This window comes from Monodon monoceros, unplaced genomic scaffold (genome assembly GCF_005190385.1).
Source record: "Monodon monoceros isolate NGI ecotype Baffin Bay Population unplaced genomic scaffold, NGI_Narwhal_1 Super_Scaffold_14, whole genome shotgun sequence".
NCBI lineage: Eukaryota > Metazoa > Chordata > Mammalia > Artiodactyla > Monodontidae > Monodon > Monodon monoceros.
Genome location: NW_021703770.1, coordinates 1,366,253 through 1,388,159, shown reverse-complemented (window position 1 = coordinate 1,388,159; position 21,907 = coordinate 1,366,253). Strand labels below are relative to the sequence as shown.

Here is a 21,907-nt window from a genome sequence, read left to right as displayed (position 1 = left end):
GTTTTGTTTGAACTTTACCAAGATTCTTCACCCTTCTAGAAAATCACATCATCAAGACGAATGAGATCCACAGTCAGCTGTGGCTGCAGGGTCTGCGTGTGTAGCTGCTGCATCCAGGGCGAGCCTACCACACACAGGTGTGGGCACCTGGCTCCTCCACCGCACCTCCCAGTGTAATTATACCCGAGTATTTTATACAGGTGTGTGCATAATGCTATTAGAAGTTACTTTTATTTCTCTTGTACAGTTCACAGTCTCTTGGCTGTGTTGGTATCTTGAAATTATTAAGTCATTTTATAACCTATGTATTTTATTTCAGGATTAGTAAACGGGGCATTATAAAGTATTTTTTATATAAATGGAATGCTGGGTCTGATCAGGGCTGAGAAACACTATGCTGAGGCAGCTATTCTCAGGACGCCTTTACATTCTCAGAAATTACTGAGGACTCCACAAGCCTTTACTTATCTGGAATATATCTACCAATATTTACATTATTAGAAATGAAAACGTCGAGCATCCGCATATATATACTAATGTAGGTGATCTTCTACCCATTAAATTTTTTTTTTTTTTTTTTGGCCGCACTGCGCAGCTTGTGGGATCTTAAGTGGGGTCTCAGTTCCCTGACCAGAGATTGAACCTGGGCCCTTGGCAATGGAAAACCTGAGTCCTAACCACCGGACTGCCAGGGAATTCCCTCTACCCATTAAAATTTTAATCTGGGGACTTTCCTGGTGGCACAGTGGTTAAGAATCCACCTGCCAATGCAGGCGACACGGGTTTGAACCCTTGTCCAGGAGGATCCCACGTGCCGCGGAGCAACTAAGCCCGTGCGCCACAACTACTGAGCCTGCGCTCTAGAGCCCGCAAGCCACAACTACTGAGCCCACATGCCGCATCTACCGAAGCCTGTGCGCCTAGAGCCCGTGCTCCACAACAAGAGAAGCCACCGCAATGAGAAGCCTGCACACCGCAAGGAAGAGTAGCCCCTGCTCGCCGCAACTAGAGAAAGCCTGCACACAGCAACGAAGACCAATGCAGCCAAAAATAAATAAATTAATTAAAAAAAATTTTTTTTAAATTTGGGGGCTGCCAAACTTTTAATTTGGGGATCAAAAAGTAAATATTTTATTTATATGGTTGCGCCGTGCAGCTTGTGGGATCTTAGTTCCCTGACCAGGGATTGAACCTGCAGCCTCAGCAGTGAAAGCTGAAGGGTTTTCAGTTCTCAGTTAGGGGAAAGTCCTAACCCCTGGACCGCCAGGGAATTCCCAAAGAGTAAATATTTTAATCTTTTTGAGCCATACTGTAACGGAACCACTCAAGGCCGTCTGTGTAGGGGGTACCCAGCCACGGACAACACACAAGCCATGGGGGCAGTTCATGCAATAAAACGTTCATCAACAGAAACAGGCAGTGGGGTATAGTCTGCTGACCCACTCTGAAGGGTAGAACCATCTCTGACTACAGAAAAGAGCCTCAAAATATACACGTTGAAAACATCCTAAAGAAAGAAATGTGAGGATATTTTAAAAGTTAAGCAGAACTCACCTTTGTTCTGTAAACAAAGAAGCCTAACCACTCCATCTCCGCCCATGAACTTAATATCACAGCCTTCAAAACTCAGCCACATGAAAATTATTAAAAATCATACAGATTGAGATATGTAATCATGTTTAGATGGAAAGGGTTAATTCTGTGAGTTTTAGGGGAATGCTGTGCACAGCATTAGCACATCATTTGTGCTAATCACCAACTATGTAGAGTTCCTTACACTCCTGTGACTAAAACAAGTGCTGTGAATGCATTGTCTCACTTGGTCTTCACAACACCCCTAAGAGGTGGGGAACACTAGTACCCTCCCTTCACAGATGAGGAAAGTGAGGCTGGGAACAGGCAGGTAATCCACCTGGTCATCAGAGCCACCTGTGAACAGATCCACCTGGTTTCCAGGCCTGAGAAATTAACTTCAAGACTCTCCGGTGCTGGACCCTTCCACAGTAGTTAGTGAGGAAACGGGCAAACCCGTGTGTACAAGGTGGAGGCCGCAGATGCCGGGGTGCATGGCTTTTCGGTGGGTAGCTAGGGACTTCGTTGTTGTAACACGAGGAGAGACACAGAAACGTTGTGGTCTCAGCACTAACCAGCTCATAGTAACACCGACAGAACGGACCACAGGCCCTCCTCCTTCTCTGGGCCTCAGTTTTCCCACTGGTGGAGGAAGCCAGGCTACAGAACCCTTCACCTCTAAAATTCTGAGGAACAGGGTCAGTCACCTCTGTTCACTTTCAATGTGTAATAATATTTACTGTAATAGTTTAAAACAATGGCCGAGAAAACAGATTTCAGGCATCATGATAAAAAAATGGGTGCAATATTTAAATGGCACTTTTTGTTAACAGATTTCTGAACATTTTTCAAAAAGAAAATGAAGTAAGGAATTGTCAGAGTTCCTGTAATATATTTTTAGCTAATCAAATATCAAGTAGCAGGTAACTATTAACTGCAAAAAAGCCTATTATCTATTTACCATCCAGAAAATGATCTGAACTGGATTACTCATGGCAAGTAAGCCACTGTGTGAAAATACCATCCTGTCAAAAGCAAAAGGAAAACAAAGAATCCTGATCTGAGGAGAGTGTTTAAGGGCCAACTGTGTCCAGCTCAAGCCCAGCTGAACAAGAGGGGAAGGCTCTGGCCGCCTGCGGAAGGCTGGGAGGATGCAGGGCAGGGCTGGGGTGCTGCTGGCAGACCTCCCCACGCTGACAACCCAGCCACCGCCACAGATGAGGAAAAGGCAGAAAATGTGCACCAGGTTCTCAGCAAAACAAAACAAACCCCAAAAGGAACCGGGTCAGGTGGAAGCTGACTCCTTTCAAAATAAAGCAAAACGCAAAGCGTTCTCGGCTTGGTTATAGTCTATCTGGTCATCAGGAAGGTCCCTGACACCAGCAGAGAGAAACCTCCCCGAGCCGGGCGTGCTCAGTTAAGTCTGATGATGGGGGCGGTCTGGGGGGGGAATTGGAAGGTCAGGTCTAATCCAATCACTCATGATTTCGAACAGCTCCGAGCTGCAACGCAAATTAGGGAAACGGGTGCACGTTGGGGTGGTATGCGGCGGGGCGAACAAGGAACAGAAGTTGCAGTGATTCCTCTTAGAATAACCCGCTATTTGGTTTTCTCCCCACAGACGGCAGCTGCCTACAGCATAAACTGCAAAAGTTAGTAGGCATAATGCCAGAGACGGGGTGGGGGCCTTTGCTACCTTGGGTGGTGCTTCGTCGGACCCTCCAGAGTCCCAGGACACTGTGACCTGCCTTCTGGACTCCATCCTCATCCGTTCTTCTTGCTGGACCTTCTCTTCCTCCAGGATTGTGCTAGAGAGACAACACAGTATGTAAGGGGAGCTGACACGGGGGGAGCTTGCACACACCAGGCCCCACCCTGACGACCCGAGGAGCCCCGCGGGAAAGAGGATCGGGTTTCTAACTTCACAGAAGGATTCCAGAATGGCCTTGATGCAAGGGGCACAGCCTCAGGTAAGGGAAGGGCAGCTGGCAACACAAGGAGGAGCTGGGAAACCACAGGGGGGCCAGGATGGATGGTCTGAACGCCAGTTTCCTTTAAGCAGCAGAGTTCCCCTGAGCAAATCCCGAGCAGCGCTCCACACAGCACAGACCCAGCCCTCACAGTGCCACCACAGCAGCACAGCAACCGACCAAACAGCCATGCGGCCCAACGCTCCCCACACTGCTCACGACCTCCTACCAACTTTCACTTTAAGCAGCACTTTGCCTCATCAGGAAGGAAGGAAATGCAACAGTATCTACAAGCACTTCTGAAACTCCTGCCGGCTTGAAACTGGCAGCTCCACACCGGGTCACGCGGCTACTTACCCGCCGGGCCTCTCAGGGCTCCGCACCTGGGCTCTGGGCCATCGCGGGAGCGGCCACCGCCCTCTGCTGCCCGCCCGCCCGTCGCCCCGCCGCCGCGTCCTGGGGCTTCCCAGTCCCAGCCTCCTGGTGGAGGGCAGCAGAGAACCTCCCAGCGCTAGCAGCTCATGAGAGAGTGAGGTCAGCGGCCCCAGAGCCTTTCTTTCTAATCTGGGAATCCGGCTCGGCTCGACTGTTTCCAGGAGACATTCCTGCTGCCTGGAGGCGAGGGCAGGCTGTTTCTCACGCAGCTGCACTCATGCAATTTACAGCAGCAGAGGACGCACAGAATTCAACTCGTAACTGCCCTGAGTCAGCGAGCCCTTACTACAGATGGGAGTTTTGTTTTGTTTTGTGTTTTAAGGAAAGGGAACGTTTCCCTCCATGACCACATTAGCAGTTTAGAGAAAAGCAACCCCCTCCTCAAAATATGATTTCATTTTTCTTCTCACTCCATCTAGACGGTCATGGCTGAATGAACAGCACAACACTTTAACAACAGTGCAGGCTCTGGCGGCACCCTCGAGGCTGGCCAGATGCACGCCAAGCCAGCGCTGTCGGGAACCTGGCCCCAGGTACCACGATTCACAGGTCAAGTGCGTGCGACAGCCTATTTGCTTGGCCTTTGCCCACAATGGGCTGAGAGCTGCCGCTTTCCACGCGCCCAGAACTAGCACAGACCCCGGACCACAGTCTGCCTTAGTGATGACAGGAGAGTGAAGCCACCATCAGCCGAGCACGTGCACTGGCTGGTGAGGAAGACCGGTCACCACCTCCCCGTGCCTCACAGGGGACGGGTGCAGGCTGCCGGGAGGGTGGCCGCTGGGAGCAGGGGTTCAGACAGACCCCTGGCCTGAGAGAGGGCTGCCTCCGATTAGGAGCTTTTCAAGTGCCTCGCTCTCAATCACCTGGCCCTCAAAACAAGTAACAGACTCCAAGTCAGAATTTCCAAAAATTGCGTAGTTTTAAACTGAAAAGTCCATAACAATCAGGAAAAAAAATCAAGTAAAAAAAATCGTCCTTATTTCTAACTTCTTCAAATCATTAAAATAAAGGCAAGCTATGAGAAGGCCAAGCGTGACAGGTTCTTTAAGGCAATGGAACTTATTTTAAATAGGTCTCACGAAGGCAATTTATTTCACATGGGCTGTTTTGTGAACTGGGCCACCCTGACCTGAAGGTTACCGCTCCCCGCAAACACCTCCACATAGGTCACGGGAGGGCCCTTGCATAAGGAGACCCTCTTGGGCTCCACCTGCCCTGACCCTCTGCCCGCACTCACTGTTCTCTGACCCACTGATTCACTGTCTGAAGCCTCCCTCTCGGCCCTTCATCACCTGCTACCACTGAACGCGGAACGCAGGGGTAACCGGGAAGCGAGTTCCTCAGTATCATACCAAAAACTAACACGTCAAAACCCTTCGGAGAAAGCGTAACTTGTTGCTCACAGTAGTGCAGAACATAAATAACTCCTGAAGTATCTGTTTGTACGATGGGAAGGCTCTTCCATAGATGGAGTAAGAGTGCCCATGGAGACAGCTCTGAACTTTCCTCTTTACAGCTGCTGAGGGACCCACAGCAAAACACTGGAATGTGCAGAGTGTCAAGGAGGTCAAATTTAAACATATTTTCCCAAAGTCCAAGTATTTTTAGTAGCAATACATTCTGTTTGAAAGCTTTTAGCTGCCTAATGTGAACTGGCAATGAGCCCTCATGCTTCTTCCTGGGATGGCGGTTTCTAAGTCTCAAACTCACCAGAGAAAAAACTATAAGAGCTCATAAGACTTTTCATTTAACAAACGTTAGAACATGTAAGAATCATTCTTTGTTTATCCACGAGCCCCATCTAGGAAGAGAACTGGGAAGAGGGGAAAGGAGTATTTATTTAACGTTAGTTTTATTTTTTATCACTACTTCCCTCACTTTAGGAGAAAAAGTCATCAAAGTAATCAATTCACACAGTAAAGGACAAAAAAACTTGCAAGGCACGCGTTGACTTTTCTCGGCCTGTGGCACTCCCTGTGAAACCTGGTCTCCCGGGCTCTGCAAGCTGGTATGGAGAGGTCTCATTAAATTTCCGTTCTGGAGCAACAAGATGTGATTTTACTTCTAAGGTATTTTCATGGAGAGCAATAAAGTGGTCTAATAGCGTCTTCGTTTCCAGTACCAAGCTAAGATTCGGAAGAAAGTCTCCAACACAGACAAGATTTAGAGTAGACAGGGGCGATCAGTCCAAGTGGGTGACCAGCTGTTCCCGCTGTCCCAGCAGAAAGGGCACGAGCTATGAGCAGCACCTTCTGAGCTGGGCAGCTGGGCCCATTTCAACTTGTGTCCTCCTTCATAAATGAGAACGATACTGCCTGTCCTATCCACTGTTAGGATGGAGAAATAAAGTAGGTGAAAAAAACCAGTAAGACTTTTAAGTAAATGCTATCTAGTTCTGTACTTTTACCTGCCTTATTTTTTTTAAATGTATTTCATTTCTGTAGCATTTTTTCCTGAGAATGATTATAGTAATACTATTCTTTTCTGTGAAACTACATTTCTTCTATGCTTGAAAAACTTTTTTAAAAAAGATTGGACTTTGATCACCTAAACATAATAATTTTATGATGACATCACAAAATTTGCTTTGGACAGAAAATCAGTCTGGATTCATAGCTACTTAGGCTAATTTGAAAAACATCCAGAGAAAGAGCAGCAAGAAACTGGATGAACAAAAAAGCCACGAGGGAAATGGCTTGTTCTGGCAAGTTCATGGGAATGCCAGCTTTGAAACATGATCTCTTCTAAGTACCCAACATCGCCTCACCACAAAGGAATGGAGCTGACCCTTCAACAACCCCCCTTGGTATCTTTGCAGAAAACAAGGCTTGAGACAAAGCTGGGACGGCACCTCTGCAGTGGGCAGTGACCAGTGTTGCAGCACATGCCTCCCTCCTTCTTCTCTTATAAACACGCACAGCAGACCGAACATCTCGCTTCACGAATACAACAAAACTGCATCTCTCTTTACTTATTACGTATCTCAAACTGCAGGAAATAACGCACTTTTGTTTGGTTATGGTGTTACACATCTCAAAATTATTTGAAAAAAAGTGATTTCTACTAAAATCTTACTTTAGAATGGTGACCTCTTTGTGTTTCTGGCAAGTTCGAGAAGCTCCTATTTGACCAATCCTCTTGCAGACAGCAACTACGGACTAGGACAGAAGAAACAGCCCTGTGACAGCACAAAGCAGTTAGGCTCTGGAGGAAGCTGCCACTGGGAGGAAAGGAACAGCACTGGGTGAGTGCCCAGTTTAATGGCCACTAGCCAGAAGGCCAGTCCCAGTCTTACTGGTTTGAAGAGCCAGAGGACTGAATTTGGGTCACCACAGCTGGTGGAAAGTGAGGGGGGAAATCCCAGGAAGAAGGAAGCCACGGAGGGGTACCTCAAATTCTGAGTATAAATTCTGCCTGAATCACTAGCTGACCCCTGTACTGTGCACATACAGGGCAGGCTCCAGGCAGCCCAGCTGAGGCTGAACTTAGCTGAATCGGGATTCGAGCTCACAGAATGGAGGGAGTTTGCAATGTGAGACCTGCCAAGTTAGCTGCCTGCTAAAACCAACCAACCAACCAACCAACCAACCAACCAACCAACCAACCAACCACTCTTCAGAGGAATAATACTGAATCCAGAGTTTCTGCAACCTATCAGTCACAATGTCCATGACATAATCTAAAATCACTTGATGTACAAATAAACATTAAAATGTAATCCATTTTCAAGAGGAAAAGAAATCTAAAGGAAGCTGACTCCAATGGTGACTCAGAAGTTGTAATTAGCAAGCAAGGACTTTGAAGAGCTATTATTATATTCAAAGACATAAAGGAAAATTTGGTCATACTTAATGAAAAGATAGGAAACACCAGCAGAGAAACTAAAGGTATAAAAAAGAGCCAAATGAAAATTCCTAATGAAAAATAAAATATCTGAAATAAAATCTCCACAGGATTGGATGATCAGTGGGATGGAGATGAGAGAAGAGTCAGGAAAATTGAAGATAAATCAATAAAAATTATCCAATCTGAAGAACTTAGAGAAAAAAGACTGGGGGAAAACAGAAGAAGAACAGAGCCCCTGGAACCTGAAGGACACTATCAAAAGATTTAACATACATGGAACTGGAGTTTTAGAAGAGAGAAAATGGAGCGGAAAAAGTATCTGAAGAAATAATGGTCAAGGACATACATTTACAGATTCAAGAGGTTCAGTGAAGCCCAAATATGATCAATACAACAAAAACCACACGCAAGCACATCCTCGTTATAAACTGCTGAAAACCAAAGATAAAATCATGGAAGAAGCCAGAAAAAATGACACTTTACATACAGAAGAGTAATAATTTAAAAGGCCAGTGACTTCCCATTAGAAATAACAGAGGCCAGAAGATAACAAAAGAAAGCTTTAAGGTGCTGAAAGAAAGAAAGAAAAAAAAGAAAAAGAAAAATGCTGTCAACTCAGAGTTCTATATCCAGTGTAATGAAGTTCAATTCATTTTCAGATTTAAAAAAAAAAAAAAAAAAAAAACCCAAAACTAATCAACAGGCCCACACCACAAGAAATGTTAAAGAAGTTCTTCAGACAGATGGGAAAACCAAATGGAAGAAAGACCTTTAGGAAAGAATAAAGAGCACTGTATGGGGTTAAATATAAAAGATTTTCCCCTTACTTTCCTCAGAATACTATTAAAAACACAAAGTGTAATTTTATTTTATGAGGTTACTGTCATATATGAATATAATACACACGACATCTAGAACAAAAAGGATAAGGTGGTGGTAAATGAAGTTTCCACATTTTAAGTGAAATACAATTATTAACTCTAAGTAGATGGTGCAAAGTTAAAGATGTATAATGTAATACTTGAGGCAATCACTAAAAATATAATGCAAAAGGTATTTCTAAAATGCAAATTTGGGGAGTTGAGAGGAAGAAGTGCAGAAGGTAAGCCAGTGGCTTCTCAGCACCAAACTCTCTTCACTGAGAACCGACCCGCTGCCATGGGGGCTGCTGCTCCCTCCCATCTAAGCTCAGGTGCCCAGAGACTGGGCTGAGACGGAGCCAGCGCTGCTTCACTCGTTCCCTGCATCCCTGCATCAACCTCGGCGCCATGTCCCTCTGTAACCTGAAGAGGGATGGGCCACCTACAGCCTCTGGTCCTTCACTGTCCAGAGGGGAGGACAGACATTCATGTCTACTCCACTCTTCCCCCATGTTTTCAGGGATAATAACCCTGGAGACAAAATTTAAGGAAGGGGAATGAAGAACAACTAGAAAGAGAAGGAAAATGGTGCCAGAAACAGGACTGAAGGGAAGGAATTACAGCAGCTACCGGATGAGTCTGAGGATTTCACTGTGGGTTCTGAGGGCGACCTTCTAATAGTAAATATGTGGATTACAGCTGAAGTGTGAACTTCATCTAGTCAAAGTCCTCTCTTACAAATAAAACAAGGGAGGGGAAGAGAGCAGAGCGTGGGGAGGTACAGGGGGTGGAGGCAGCCAGCAACCCATTCAGTGGGGGACGGCACACGGTGGTAAAGAGACCAAGAAAAGCAGTGGTCCTGGACTTCAGAGAAAAGGGCCCAGGGTCTTGGATCCACCCTTTGTTAGCTGCACAATCCGGGCAAGTCATAGGGTTTTTCTGAGCCTCATGTTCCTTAAGTGAAAAGGGCAACAGTATCTCACCCTTAAGAATTATTGTGAAATCAGTAAGGTAATCACATGAAAATGACCTGTGAAGCCATGTAAGTATAAAGGACTAATTTTTATGAAATTTAAGTTTAAATCTCACCGGAAATTTGTTTACTTCACATAAAACCAAATTCTGGAGGTGAAGCTAAAGTAGAGATGCACCTGTAAAGGTCTGAACATCTGTGTGCGGGGGGCGGGGGGGGTCCAATGAAGGACAAGAGCTACCCGCAGGTAAGAAACAGTTATGACATAAATTTTAGTGGAAACAATTTAAATTTTACATGAAATTCCCATGAAATTTAGATTTACTATTTACTTTTTATTACCGGGAAGACTAAGGTCCCAAACCAAACAAACATTTTAAGATGTAAGTACAGGGGTAATTGAGAAACAGGTTACTCTTTGGCTGACACCAAGACCCAACAGGACGGCAGTGAGAAGGAAAATGCCGATATGATGACTAAGGAGGAATTTAGACACCACCTTTGAAAGGAATTTGGGGAGCAGATACAAAACCACATTAAAAGCACAGCGAAGAAGCACAAGTAACCTCATGTTATTAATCAAATCTAGAGTTTTTAATCTAGAGTTCACATTTTAGGATAAATGAAGAATCAAAAAGGACTCAAAAAAAAAAAAAAACCTGTACAAGATGTCCATAAGACATCTACAAAATGTCAAAAAGATGTGCCTTGCATTTTGGTATCTGGATAATAATAGCTACCCTTTTTACATTTGAAGAACCAGTTTGTTTTTTTTTAAACAGTAACTGATCACTTTCTGTACCTAAGACCTCCAGGTCCCTTGCGGATCTTCAGAAAAAGCTTTGTTTTTACTGCTACTACCAGAGGAGCCACAAGTGTGTGTACCCACCACGAGCATGAAAACTAAATGCATTTTAGATGATTTTATTTAATCCTGAAAACTAGAGGACAGGTAGGATTTGTGATTCTGCTCTCCCAGGGAGGCTAAGTCACTCACCCAAGGTCAACTTAGGTCAAAGAGATTTCTCAACGGCCAGCTTTGTATGATAAAGTTAAGAAGCAAACACGACGATATCAGGTTATAATAACAAGCAAACAACATCCACAACTCCCCCCAGACCCAAGCTGGAGACAAGGCTACGTATTACGGGTACAGGACGAGTACACAGCAGGCAAGTGCGGACGCCGGCCGACGCACACTGGCGTGGCTTGTACCCCTCGAGAGATTCAGCCTCGCCGAAAACTTCCACAACTGCTTGCCACTAACTCTGGGATTACAGAGGGCCACAGCAGCCAAATGCAACACACTCAAGATGTGACAGCAAAACAGCGATAACACGTGGTAACTACGTCACCCATCAAAACCCTTGGGGGGGGGCCTCTGTGCCGAAGCCAGAGACGCTGCCATTCTGCTGGGGGACTTTCTCTGGTTGACACTCAAGCAAATGTAAGAGAACCAGCTGCAGGGATTCCTTGTTAACAGTATGTTTTTTTTCCCTTTTCTTTCTTCTTTTTCCTTTTTAACTGAACAATATTAACAACTTGCCCACTAGTCAAAATCGTAATCAGAGCACTTACTAACGTCTAGCCATTGGCTCAAACAAAGCGTAGGGCGTGACAGTTGACAGCCTGTGTCCTGGACTCAGGTGAGCTTGCCTTGGATCCCAGCTCTGTGACCCCAGCACTCAACTGCCTAACCTCAGTTTCCGTTTCCCCATTTGTAAACTGATGATGACGATATTACCTACATCTCCCAGGACCGTGAGGATTCAGATGAAATAATGTGTGACAGTTCACGGCACAGGTGTGGCAGCAGAAAGCACTCAGTCAGTGCTGGTTTTCAATGCCGTAATTTCTAAGGTTGACGGCAGAGGATGGAGACTGGCTCCTAGTGAGCATGCTTTTGGTCCAAAGGGCTTCCTAAAGCGCTCAGGGTCAGAGGGCCTTCCAGGCAGACACTTACTAAGTCAGTGATCTTTAGAATAGAAAACCTCACGTAAATTGTTTACATACCACTTACGTTATGTTTTCTTTCTCTAACCTACCCTTCATATGTGAAAATGGCATGCTTAGAAACAAGGATCGATTTCCAAAGGTTTAAAAAAAACTACGGTTGGAGCAACAGGAGCTTTCGTCACTGCTGGAGACACCGCATTGGTGCATCCACTTTGGAAAACAGGCGCTATCAGTACATAAAGCTAAAGCCGCGCCCACCTGCAGACGCCTGAATACGCATCCACCAGACATTCTTGTACACGTGCTCACCCAATGACACTTCTGTTATGTCCCTACAGCAGCAGTCTTGAGAGCCCCAAGATGAAAAGTATCTGAATTTCCACCAATAGTAGAAGGGATAAACTATGGTATATTCACAAATGGGACACATACAGCAACGAGAGTGAAGTCCAACTACCTGAGTAACATGGGTGATCTCAAACTAAACGTTGAGCAAAATAAACCATAAACAAAAAAGTACACACTGCATTATAGCGTTTACATAAAGTTCAAAACCAGGCAGAACCAGTCTATGGTGAGTGGTTATCCCTGGAGGGGGAACGTAATTGGAAAAGGGGCCTCTCGTGGGTCTCTGGGGTGAAGGCAGTGCTGTTTTCTTGTTCTAGATGCTGGTTACAGGAATGGGCCCAATTTGTGAAAACTCAGTGAGCTGTTTGGCAGCTTCTTGGCATGTCTATATGTTCACATCTTTGCATGTCAATAAAAAGTTAGAAAAATACAAAAATTAGGGTACAAAATTTAAATCAATAATTTTATTTATTACCCTCATTTGTCTAAAAGGGATTTAATAAGCCACACGTTAACTTAAAATGTTTCCCTGAGATAAAACTGACAATCTTTTCCTATAATGGCACAAACACCTTAATGACACAGAGCACTTGCTGGGAAACGCTATCTTTGAACATAAACTCCAAAGGGGCAAATACTCAAGAGGTTTTACTGCGGTCTCCTCGCCACAGTATCTACCAATGAATTAACTGACTAGCTAGGGATTAAATGACTTTTCATTCAAAAAATATTTAGTGCACTCTTATAAACTGTCAGTCACACAGTATGAAATGCTAGAGCTCATGTTATGAGAAATTTCCTATTGAGGAATTTCTCACACTTGCTACTAGGTGGCCAGAGGTTAATCTCATTCTCCTCAATGAGGCACATCTATGAATAAGGACACAGGATGGCAGGAGGACAGGCCCTGTGGTCACAGAGACCGACCCATCCCAGTACAACCCTCTGCCTAACAAGAGTCACCGAGAGCCACTTTTCTTAACTTACGATACAGTAGAAACAAGACGTGGTCCAGCCAAAGATGAGTGGAGCCCACAATAAACTGAGTCTATCTGCAGCATTTTCTCTTTAGACAGACATGGAGAATGGGATTTGGAAACATTTTTAGGGGCCCTGGGGTAAGGGCTATCCAAAATTTATTACTTTGTTAGAATCTCGGATATAATAACCATTTTAAAAAACTCAATAAAGAACGTGTTTGATTACTTGTGATACATTGTTACATATAGGTGTCCAAGCAGCTAGTATATTATAAAGTTACGTTTTATTTGGCTTATTTGGTAGCCATGTTCTACATGTTCCAAATACAAAGTTAAACTCCATTTCTGACTAATACGAAACAGACAGAACAAACTACTGGTCAATAATCTGTACTAATTGTTCACAAGAAAGCATCTATAAATAGGTACATGATGTTTTTATACGTGTGTGTGTATAAAATAATTATATTTAGTTCTAAGCCTTCACCTGGGACAGTTTTTGGAGCTGCTCCACCTTAATGCAACAGTCCTCCGGCCAGTGTCAGCGTTAGTTTTGTGAGAGCTAAGCACGAACTCAGCAGCTGTCTGGTCCTCACTGGGTCCAGCTCCTGGCCTGGGGGTGTGGGCAACACCGAGGTGAGTATGACGATCCCTGTCCTCAAGGAGCTTCAGTCTAGTAGGGGATGAGACGTACTAGACTGTGAGCTCCTCGAGGGCAGGAAAAGTGTTGGGTTCTCTTGCCCAGTGACCAGCACCAGGCCCAGCTACGTGGTGCTCAGTGTTTGTGGAGCTGACTGGACCGGGATGTGGCCATCTGCGGCCCACAGGGCGGGCACGGCCAGAAGAAGCAAGAGTTCTGGACAGCCCACGGGCAGAGCAGGGAAAGAGGCTGAGGAAGACAGTAGGGCTGATTTCAGCAGGTGCAGAGGAGGCCTTCCTGGCGGAGGCGTGTGGTCAGTTTGGCCACAGTGTGAGAAAGGGATGGAAAGACACTGGCCGTAACTCAGGGAGCCTTAAGTGCTACTCTGGAAGCCTCAAACTAACACCGGGGGTGCCAGGAAACCACTGAAAGTTGTCTTGAGCGAGGGAGTTACTCTCCCACTTCGACATGTTTGGTAAGACTGACTGATGAAGCGGGGCGGGGGCGGGGGCGGGGCGGAGAGGAGAGCCGGGAGGAGGGAGTGGGTCTGAAGACCCTGAGGTGAGGATGCTCCGGCTGGCCAGCTGGTACAGGCGGGCGAGGAGTTACTGATGGCTCCCAGAGGCAGGTGGAGACAAAGGCCCCACTGTAACCTACACAAGCTGAGGGGCAAGAGGCAGGCAAGAGGAGACAGTAACGGCTTTGCTTCAGGATAAACACGATGTCCTCCAACTGAAGACACAGGTCTGGGACTTGTGGGAAAAGGCAGGACTGAAGCTAAAGACAGACGGAGGTGGGGAGCGAAGCCACAGGAACAGTTAAGACAACCAACCAAGGAGAAGTACTGAGCGGAGGGGAGGGGGCTGCGGAGAGAAGCCAGCGGCTACCCAGAGTAAGGGGGAAGAACGTGCCGGGGAGGCGGGCAGGTGGAACTGGTATCAGAGAGGGGGTTTCATGGACAGAATCTATCAGATTCTGAGGAAAGGTCAAGGAGGAACAAAAAAATGTATGAGCAAAACATGAAATGAAGCATGTTCGAAAACCAGCTCCAACAGGGACAGCAGGTATAACTAAGCTGCATGAGAATTAAGAACCTGGAGAGCTCCAGCCTGAAGAAAGCTGTCTTGAAAGACCTGAGGGGCCGGCCGTCACGCGCGAGGCCCCGGAAGCGGGCCCGGAGGGGGAGCGTCAGGGGTGTCACCGTGCGGCCAACGGTGCCGACCCCCACCTCCTTGGCCGGACTTCAGACACCGGGGGCAGGACTGTGTTTTGCTCACTGCTGGGCTCACAGAACCTAGCTCAGAACAAAGGAGACACTTAGCAAAACAGCTGCTGACTGGACGAATCTCTCCCACTTCTCACTAAGGCCCTGCTCCTTCCTGGAAACATTCTCTTTGGAGGAAACTCGTCAGCCGGGCAGGTGGCGCTGCCAGAGGGGAGGGGAGGCTGAGAGGGTTCAAGCGCTGGGGGATAGGGGTGGGCTAGAGGAGCTGCCGGGGGCTTTTGGACCCTGACATTTGGTAATTTTTATGAAAAATGACGAGAATATAGCAAATAACAAAACTCAAATAAAATCAGGGGAGTACTCCAAACATGAAACAGCACGTTAAACCATGGCGTTGGCTGGTTGGTTATGTATTATACTAAAATATCTTGTTGATTAAAGTATTAAGTCTTTAGTTCGACAAGTGTTTACTGAGCACTGACCAGGTGCTGGTCCTAAGCTCTGCCCCAGGCCTCCAGAAATGAGCAAGATGGGATGAGGGCCACCTGTCGAGGCCTCTGAGTCTGGCCAGTAGCAGGTCAGCTCTGCGCAGACCCTGTGGGGGGGCCCAACACAGTAAGAAGTCCGTGTGTTCCTGCCAGGGGACTGGGGGCTGCTGGAGGTTTGGGTCTAATGGCGTCTGGCACGAAGTGGGAGTCACAAGACGGCAGCTGAACAGGTAACGTGGATGCTGAGCTATAACAACAGAGCGCTGAAGAGGTGCCATAGGAGGGGCTATCTCTTTGGGGGTGGGGCAGATGAGGCAGGCTTCCTGCAGGAGGCAACCCTGAGCTGGGCTCCAAAGACTGAAGAGAAGCGCCCTGCGGGCAAGCGGGGGAAGGCAGAGGCACCGGGTGCCTCTGGAGCAGAGGAAGGGGTGGTGTGAGGCGAGACTGGGGAGTGGGTGGGGACTAGACCACGCAGAGCCTGTGGGCTGTGCCACGTTGGACAGCAGTCAGGGCAGAGACACCTGATCACAATTTGAAGTTTATTAAGACCTGAAGACATAATCTTCTTAAGGCTCTAACAATGTATAAATAAACACAAATCCATAAAGAAGTAATTACGTTTGCCCAAGAAGCAGGTTTGCCTCAGACGTACTGATAAAAGGACCTGCCAGGGAGAAGCAGCGGAGGCCTGCCCGCCCCGCCCCCGGCCCTGGCCCCAGCCCCGCCCCCCACCCTACCTGAGCTGAGCTTTGAGCTCAGTGAAGCGAGGCCGCCGGCTGGGGTCGTAGGCCCAGCACTTGGTCATGAGGCTGTAGAGGGTGGGAGGGCAGTTCGGAGGCATGGGCAACCTCTCCCCGTTCTCAATGCGACCAATCACATCATTGTTCTTCACGCCTTGAAAGGGCTTCACACCGTGCATCAGTATCTCCCACATACACACACCTGTGAGGCGGGGACGAAAACACAATGGTAAACTTAGCAGCAGGAGTGCGATTCCCACGTTTCAGGAATAACTTCATAGTTCGTACGAGAGAACCTCCTGTGTGATTACGGGCACATCAGCCAAATAAAGCCGCATTCAGTCAGCTCTGTTATCAAATAAGAACAGGAATACTAATTTAGTATGATGCGAATAATGAAACAGTATTGTCAAGAAAAAACCCATTACTTTTCTAAGAGGTTTATTTCTCTAAAAAATTCTCCATTAGAAAATGGCCCACCAGCTACAGTGATATTTCATAGCATAGTTTAGTGAACCAATTCAAAAAAAAGCTGAATGCATTTTAGATTTCCCTCCACTTTAGTCCAACCTGCTTATCATCACAGCAGCTGGCTTGAAGCTTAACGAAGAAAACCCTGCAACTTAAGTCTTATGCTTTCAGAATACTCAGATTCCTCTACAGGTTCCCATCACTTGGCACTCTGGCCACTCAGACCTGCACCTGAACACGCTCCTTCGTGACTTGGCTCGTGCTGAACTCTAGATTCGATGCCTTTCATTTTCTTCTCCACCAGTTCTCTTCTTCCAGGTCCCTTTGTGAGTTTCCTGTGCTGCCTGCCCTGCCCCCTGGGAAGCTCCCGTCTAACCCACCGCAAGCGTGCCCCATACACCGGGTCCTGGGCGCAGAGGGGCTGTGACTGTCTTTCTGTATCTTCAGCACCTAAGATGCTGTGTGCCTCAGAGGAGGAAGGCATATACCATTATGCCATTATATCACATTAATGTGAGTTAGATCTGAAATTAGCCAAAAGTCCAACAACTTCAAAGTAAAGAGTATATGACAAAAATAATGCCTTAGTTCTGCTTTTCTCACCAGAAATTATGACATCATTAGTAATAACAACACTGGGTATCATTTCTTGAGACCTTCATATGTCTCTGGCACCTTTCCTTGAAGTTTACACTATCTTTAATTCTCACACCTTACATTTCTTTAAAAACTGTATTTTATCAAATCTGAGGTGCCACTGATTATAAGAGACACTATTATTTTATATTACCAAAAAGGGGGGGATATACTGCCCACTAAGTTGTAATGTGATCCTTTGTTACCTCTTAGAATTATTTTATTCTTACCAAAGAGCGGTTTTAAACTCATTCGGACAAGAAAGTAGCACCAATATGAACAAAACAGTCTACATGAGTGTAGGCGAGGACCCACATGACTAACACACCCCCGACTAACACCAACTGTGAAATGCCACTGATTTGTGACAAATCCTACTTCCAGAAATGTGAAAAAAAAGGCATCTTAGACTCTTTGAAATGTGAAATCCTCTTGAGAGGACAAGTAACCTGTTCTATGGGTCACAAAGCTGACAGGTGAGGTCTTGGGATCTGAAGCCAATTGGACTCCAGCGCCTTCTCCAATCATGTCACGCCACTTCCTGTTTTACTGAATTCCTTCCTTTACCTAATATCAGTTAGGGCACTAAATGGTTACTGAAAGTCAACAGCAAGGAAGCAGAAGAAAAAATGAGAACACGTACTTCATGTATATAAAGTTATTTTTATTTATAGGAAAAAGAAGGTGCATAAACTTAACAGGGCATCTCCTAGGAAGCAGTTTAAAATCCGGCATAGAAAATATGCACACAGGACTATTCACAAGATCTACACGTGAGTGTCTCGACACAGAGAGGAAGCGCTGGGAAAGCAGAGGAAGGGAGTCTATGCCTGGACGGCACACCTGCTACATGGGTCTTCATGGCAGAGCGGATATTTCAGGTGAATGAAGAAACTCTTTCCAACCTCTTCCTGAAGGTTAAAAAGAGTTTCAACTGGAGGAGAAGGTGTCAGGATGAGGTGTCCAGAAAGAAGGAGTAACACCAAGAAAGTGGGGCGGGGATGGAGTGTCATCCACACCAAAAAGGTGAGTGATTTAAAAATCCGGATAAGGTAGTAGAAGTAAGTACTGCAGAGTGAACGACAGCCACACCCTCGCTCCACTGGGGGCTCTGCAAGAACACAGCGCAGGAGGACGACGACAGGGACGGACTTGGAGCAGGAAGGAGGGGACACAGTGGACACCAGAGCAGCAGCAGCTATAGAATACGAAGGGTCACGCTTCCAAGACTTGAGACAAGTCAGGAAGGGGTCAGATTCCAGAACAGAGATGAAGGGCAATCTTAGACATGCTGGATCTGGGGGCCGGGCGCGGGCGAGCAGTGATGGAGGCCAGGCAAGGGAAGGCAAACCAACCTACAGACTCTGACAACACACAGAGCTCAGTCCCTCTCAGAGAATATGTGAACTGTAATTCTAACACGAAAGTTTTCAAATACTCACCAAACATCCATACGTCACTAGCTGAGGTAAAACGGCGAAAATTGATTGACTCTGGAGCCATCCATTTAATAGGCAATTTTCCTTTGGAAGCTAGAAGATTAATTTTAGAAAGTAAAACTTCCCTGTCACCTGCTCAGGAATCTAACAGTTAGAGCTAGCTGAGATTTTTAGTACCAAAATCTTTGGGAGAACTGCCTTGCACGCCCTGATGCTGGGTTGTCTGGGCGTGACAGAGGAGAGGCAGGGAGCAGGGGAGGAGGGCGCCCCGGTTACCGGGAGGCATCAGCTCCCAGCTCAGTTGTGCCGGCTTCATCTACAGGCTGGAGGCCTGGCTTTAGAAACGGCCTGGTAGCCACACACAGTCAATTCTCATTCACGGCAGTTACTCTATAAGGTCGCTTTGAACACCGAACCACTGCTCCCGGGAGAAATGTGTACGTATATATCCATACCTCACACAGATTATAACCGTAAGTCCTACAGACTTACCCTGGTAGGTTCTGACTTCTTTGGAAAATGAGGTATGGATGTGCTGCTGACCTGCCTGAGGCCCTGCTCCCCGTCCCCCGTCCCCTGGCCCCGCACGCAGGGGCCACAGCCGGGGTTCCAGCCTGCCCAACTGGCCCATAGCCACAGGTGCTGCCCGCCCCTCGCTGTCCACCAGCCCAAACGGACACTTTGTCGCTGCCCTGAGCACATCACGCCTGACTATGAACGCATCGGAGTGTGGATTCGGGAAGTTACATGTCTCAGCAAGCAGACGAGCGTGCAAACACAGAATCCACGAAGTGTGAGGACGGGCTGTGCCACCACCAGGACGTGAAGGGCGGGAGGGGGACAGAGCACAAAGGACACTCTCCGAAAGCCTGGCACTGGCTCTCTTGAGAGGCCTAAGATCCTTCCTCTGTGCCACCTCCCTCAACATTCTTTCACCAGATACCAGCCCTCAGGGAGTCCTAATTCCAAAAGTCAGAAACAGTTTCTCAAATCCAGCAGAAGTGAGAGGGTGTGGCAGGGGGAGGGGCAGGGGGGAGGAGGGGCTGCAGGCGCCGGGCGGGGACAGGCCCTGATCCAGAGGGCCCTGGAGCAGGGTGCTAGGGTGCCGGGCTCTCTTCTATAAGCAAGGGTGCTCTCAAGACTTTTAATCGGAAGACAATTACATCTGTTTCATTAATTTTCTTCCACTTAACTTCATGCACCTTCATGACAACTGAGGTCAAAGCCTCTGATTCCCTCACAACAAATGACTCTCCAGCTGTGCTCTGAGTGAGGAACCCCTAACCCCGAGGGGCTGTTCTCCTGAAGCCTAGCAGGATCTAGACTTAGTGACCTCTCTGAGATAACAATGCGTGAACTCGTCAGTTGCCCACTTTAAGTGCTGTCTAGATGATGTAGGGTCTTGGCCACCGTGCTGTTTGGAGTTTAGCCCTTTAGTGGAATTCTAGGGTTCGGACTAGTCAGGATGTGAGGTAATAGGAAATGTATTTTAAAACAGTGGAAAGGTGGCTTGGTCGTTTTAAAATTAAATGACTACATAATCAGAATGAGTAAGCCACCAGACTTTTCCTTCCGCGTGAAAAGGGTCAGGCTGTAGCATACAGAAGCATTCGGACAGAGGACGATCAGCGGCCACAGTATAAAGTGAAGAAGACTAACGTGGACGAAAGATTCGGGCTCATCTTGCGGCAATGCAAAAAGCAAACAAACTGAGCAAGAAGCTGGCCTTTGTAAAATGGTGGTAATAACTAGAAAATATACTAAAAGCGTAATATGGACTTATAATCCAAACCTTAGCTGAAGTACCAGGAATATGAAAATCAGTAACAATTTGAAGAACCAAGTCAATCTGATTCCAAGATTGGGAAAACTAAAGAAAAAATCCCTTCAGCTAGAGTCCAGCTCCCAAGCTAAAGGATCAAAGTCTCTGGAGTCGGCAGACTGCAGATCTGTAAGTCCGGCGGCGTGCACTGAGCCAGGGCACCCACCACCCTGCGGGGAGGTTAGCCAGCTGTGTCTACGAAGTGGAGGACATCCAGGCTGATTCCAGCTGTTGGCTGCTAGAAATAAAGCTACAATGAACAAACACCAGTTTTGTGTAAATGTGAGTTTTTATTTCTCTGGGAGAAATGCCTAGGTGTGTAATAGCTAGGTCGTACGGGAGGTGCATGTTTAGTTTTCTAAGAATCTGCCAAACTCTTTTCCAGAGCAGCTGTACCATTTTACATCTGCACAAGCAATTTATGTTCTCTGTGTCTGCCAGCATTTTGTGTTGTCACTACTGTTACCTTAGCCATCCTGACAGGTGTGCACGATACCTCCCCGTGGGCTCACCCTGCATTTCCCTGGTGGGTAATATGCTTATGTGCCATCTGAATAACCCCTGCGGTGGAGTCTCTCTTCATATCTTCTGCCCACTTTCTACCTGTGTCCTTTCTTTTTTTACTGCTGAGTTTTGAGAGTTCTACCTGTAGTCTAGATACCGGTCCTTTGTTAGACATGTGGTTGGCAAATACTTCCTCCCACTCTGTAGTTTGTCCTTTCATCCTTCTGTCTGGGTCTTTTGCAGAACAAAAATTTTTAATTTTGATGAGGAAGAAGCTATCAATTTTTCCGTTTTATGTCTGTTTTTGGTGTCAAGCCTAAGGACTCTTTGCCTGGCCCTAGATCCGAAAACTTTACTCCTATGTTTTTTCCTAGAAGTCTCATAGTTTTATGTCTTATATTTAAGTCTATGATCCATTTGAGTTAATGGCGAGTGAGTTCAGGTTGAGGGTCATTTCTTGGCCAGGGATGACCAACTGCTCCAGCATCTTTGTTGAGAAGGCTGTCTTTCCTCCACGGACCTGACTGTATACCACTGTCAAAAATCAGCTGAGCATATTAGAATGTACCTTTTTCAGAATTAAAAATCATTAAAGATCCCAAGCCTGTTTCTGATTTATTGCTCTGATTTCTTACCTTTGTAGTAAGTACTGTCTTCCATATATCGGGATAATCCGAAGTCTCCTAATTTTACACAATCGTTTGAGGACACCAGAACATTCCGAGCAGCAATGTCCCTGATAAGGAAGAATTTGGGACGATACATTTTAATACAAGGGAAAAACCCCACAAACTCATCTATATTATATAAAAACACACAGGTACTCTGAAAGACAGCTTATATACAATACAAACAAGAGCTTTATTATACACTGAAACAGAGAGATACTTTTATTATTTTACTTCAAATATATTCCTTTTGGCAGATACTTACTCATTAATGTGGTGATTACTACTTTGAATGATGGTGAAGAATATTCTCAAATAATGAAACCACTTA

General features: G+C 46.4%; 1 protein-coding gene across 11 annotated transcripts in view; it reads right to left on the bottom strand.

Annotated features, from left to right (window-relative positions):
• The window catches only part of PTK2 (protein tyrosine kinase 2), a 253,684-nt gene that overhangs the window by 34,926 nt on the left and 196,851 nt on the right, over positions 1–21,907 (bottom strand). For 10 of the 11 annotated variants that reach the window (XM_029222747.1, XM_029222740.1, XM_029222744.1 and 7 more), the window contains 4 exons: positions 21,544–21,644; positions 18,586–18,675; positions 16,034–16,238; positions 3,269–3,380 (listed from right to left, as the gene is read on the bottom strand). In XM_029222747.1, the coding sequence (XP_029078580.1) occupies positions 3,269–3,380; positions 16,034–16,238; positions 18,586–18,675; positions 21,544–21,644 (508 nt within the window). Of the gene's footprint in view, positions 1–3,268; positions 3,381–3,899; positions 5,604–16,033; positions 16,239–18,585; positions 18,676–21,543; positions 21,645–21,907 lie in introns of those variants that run through there. The other variant, XM_029222749.1, reaches the window with a different exon arrangement.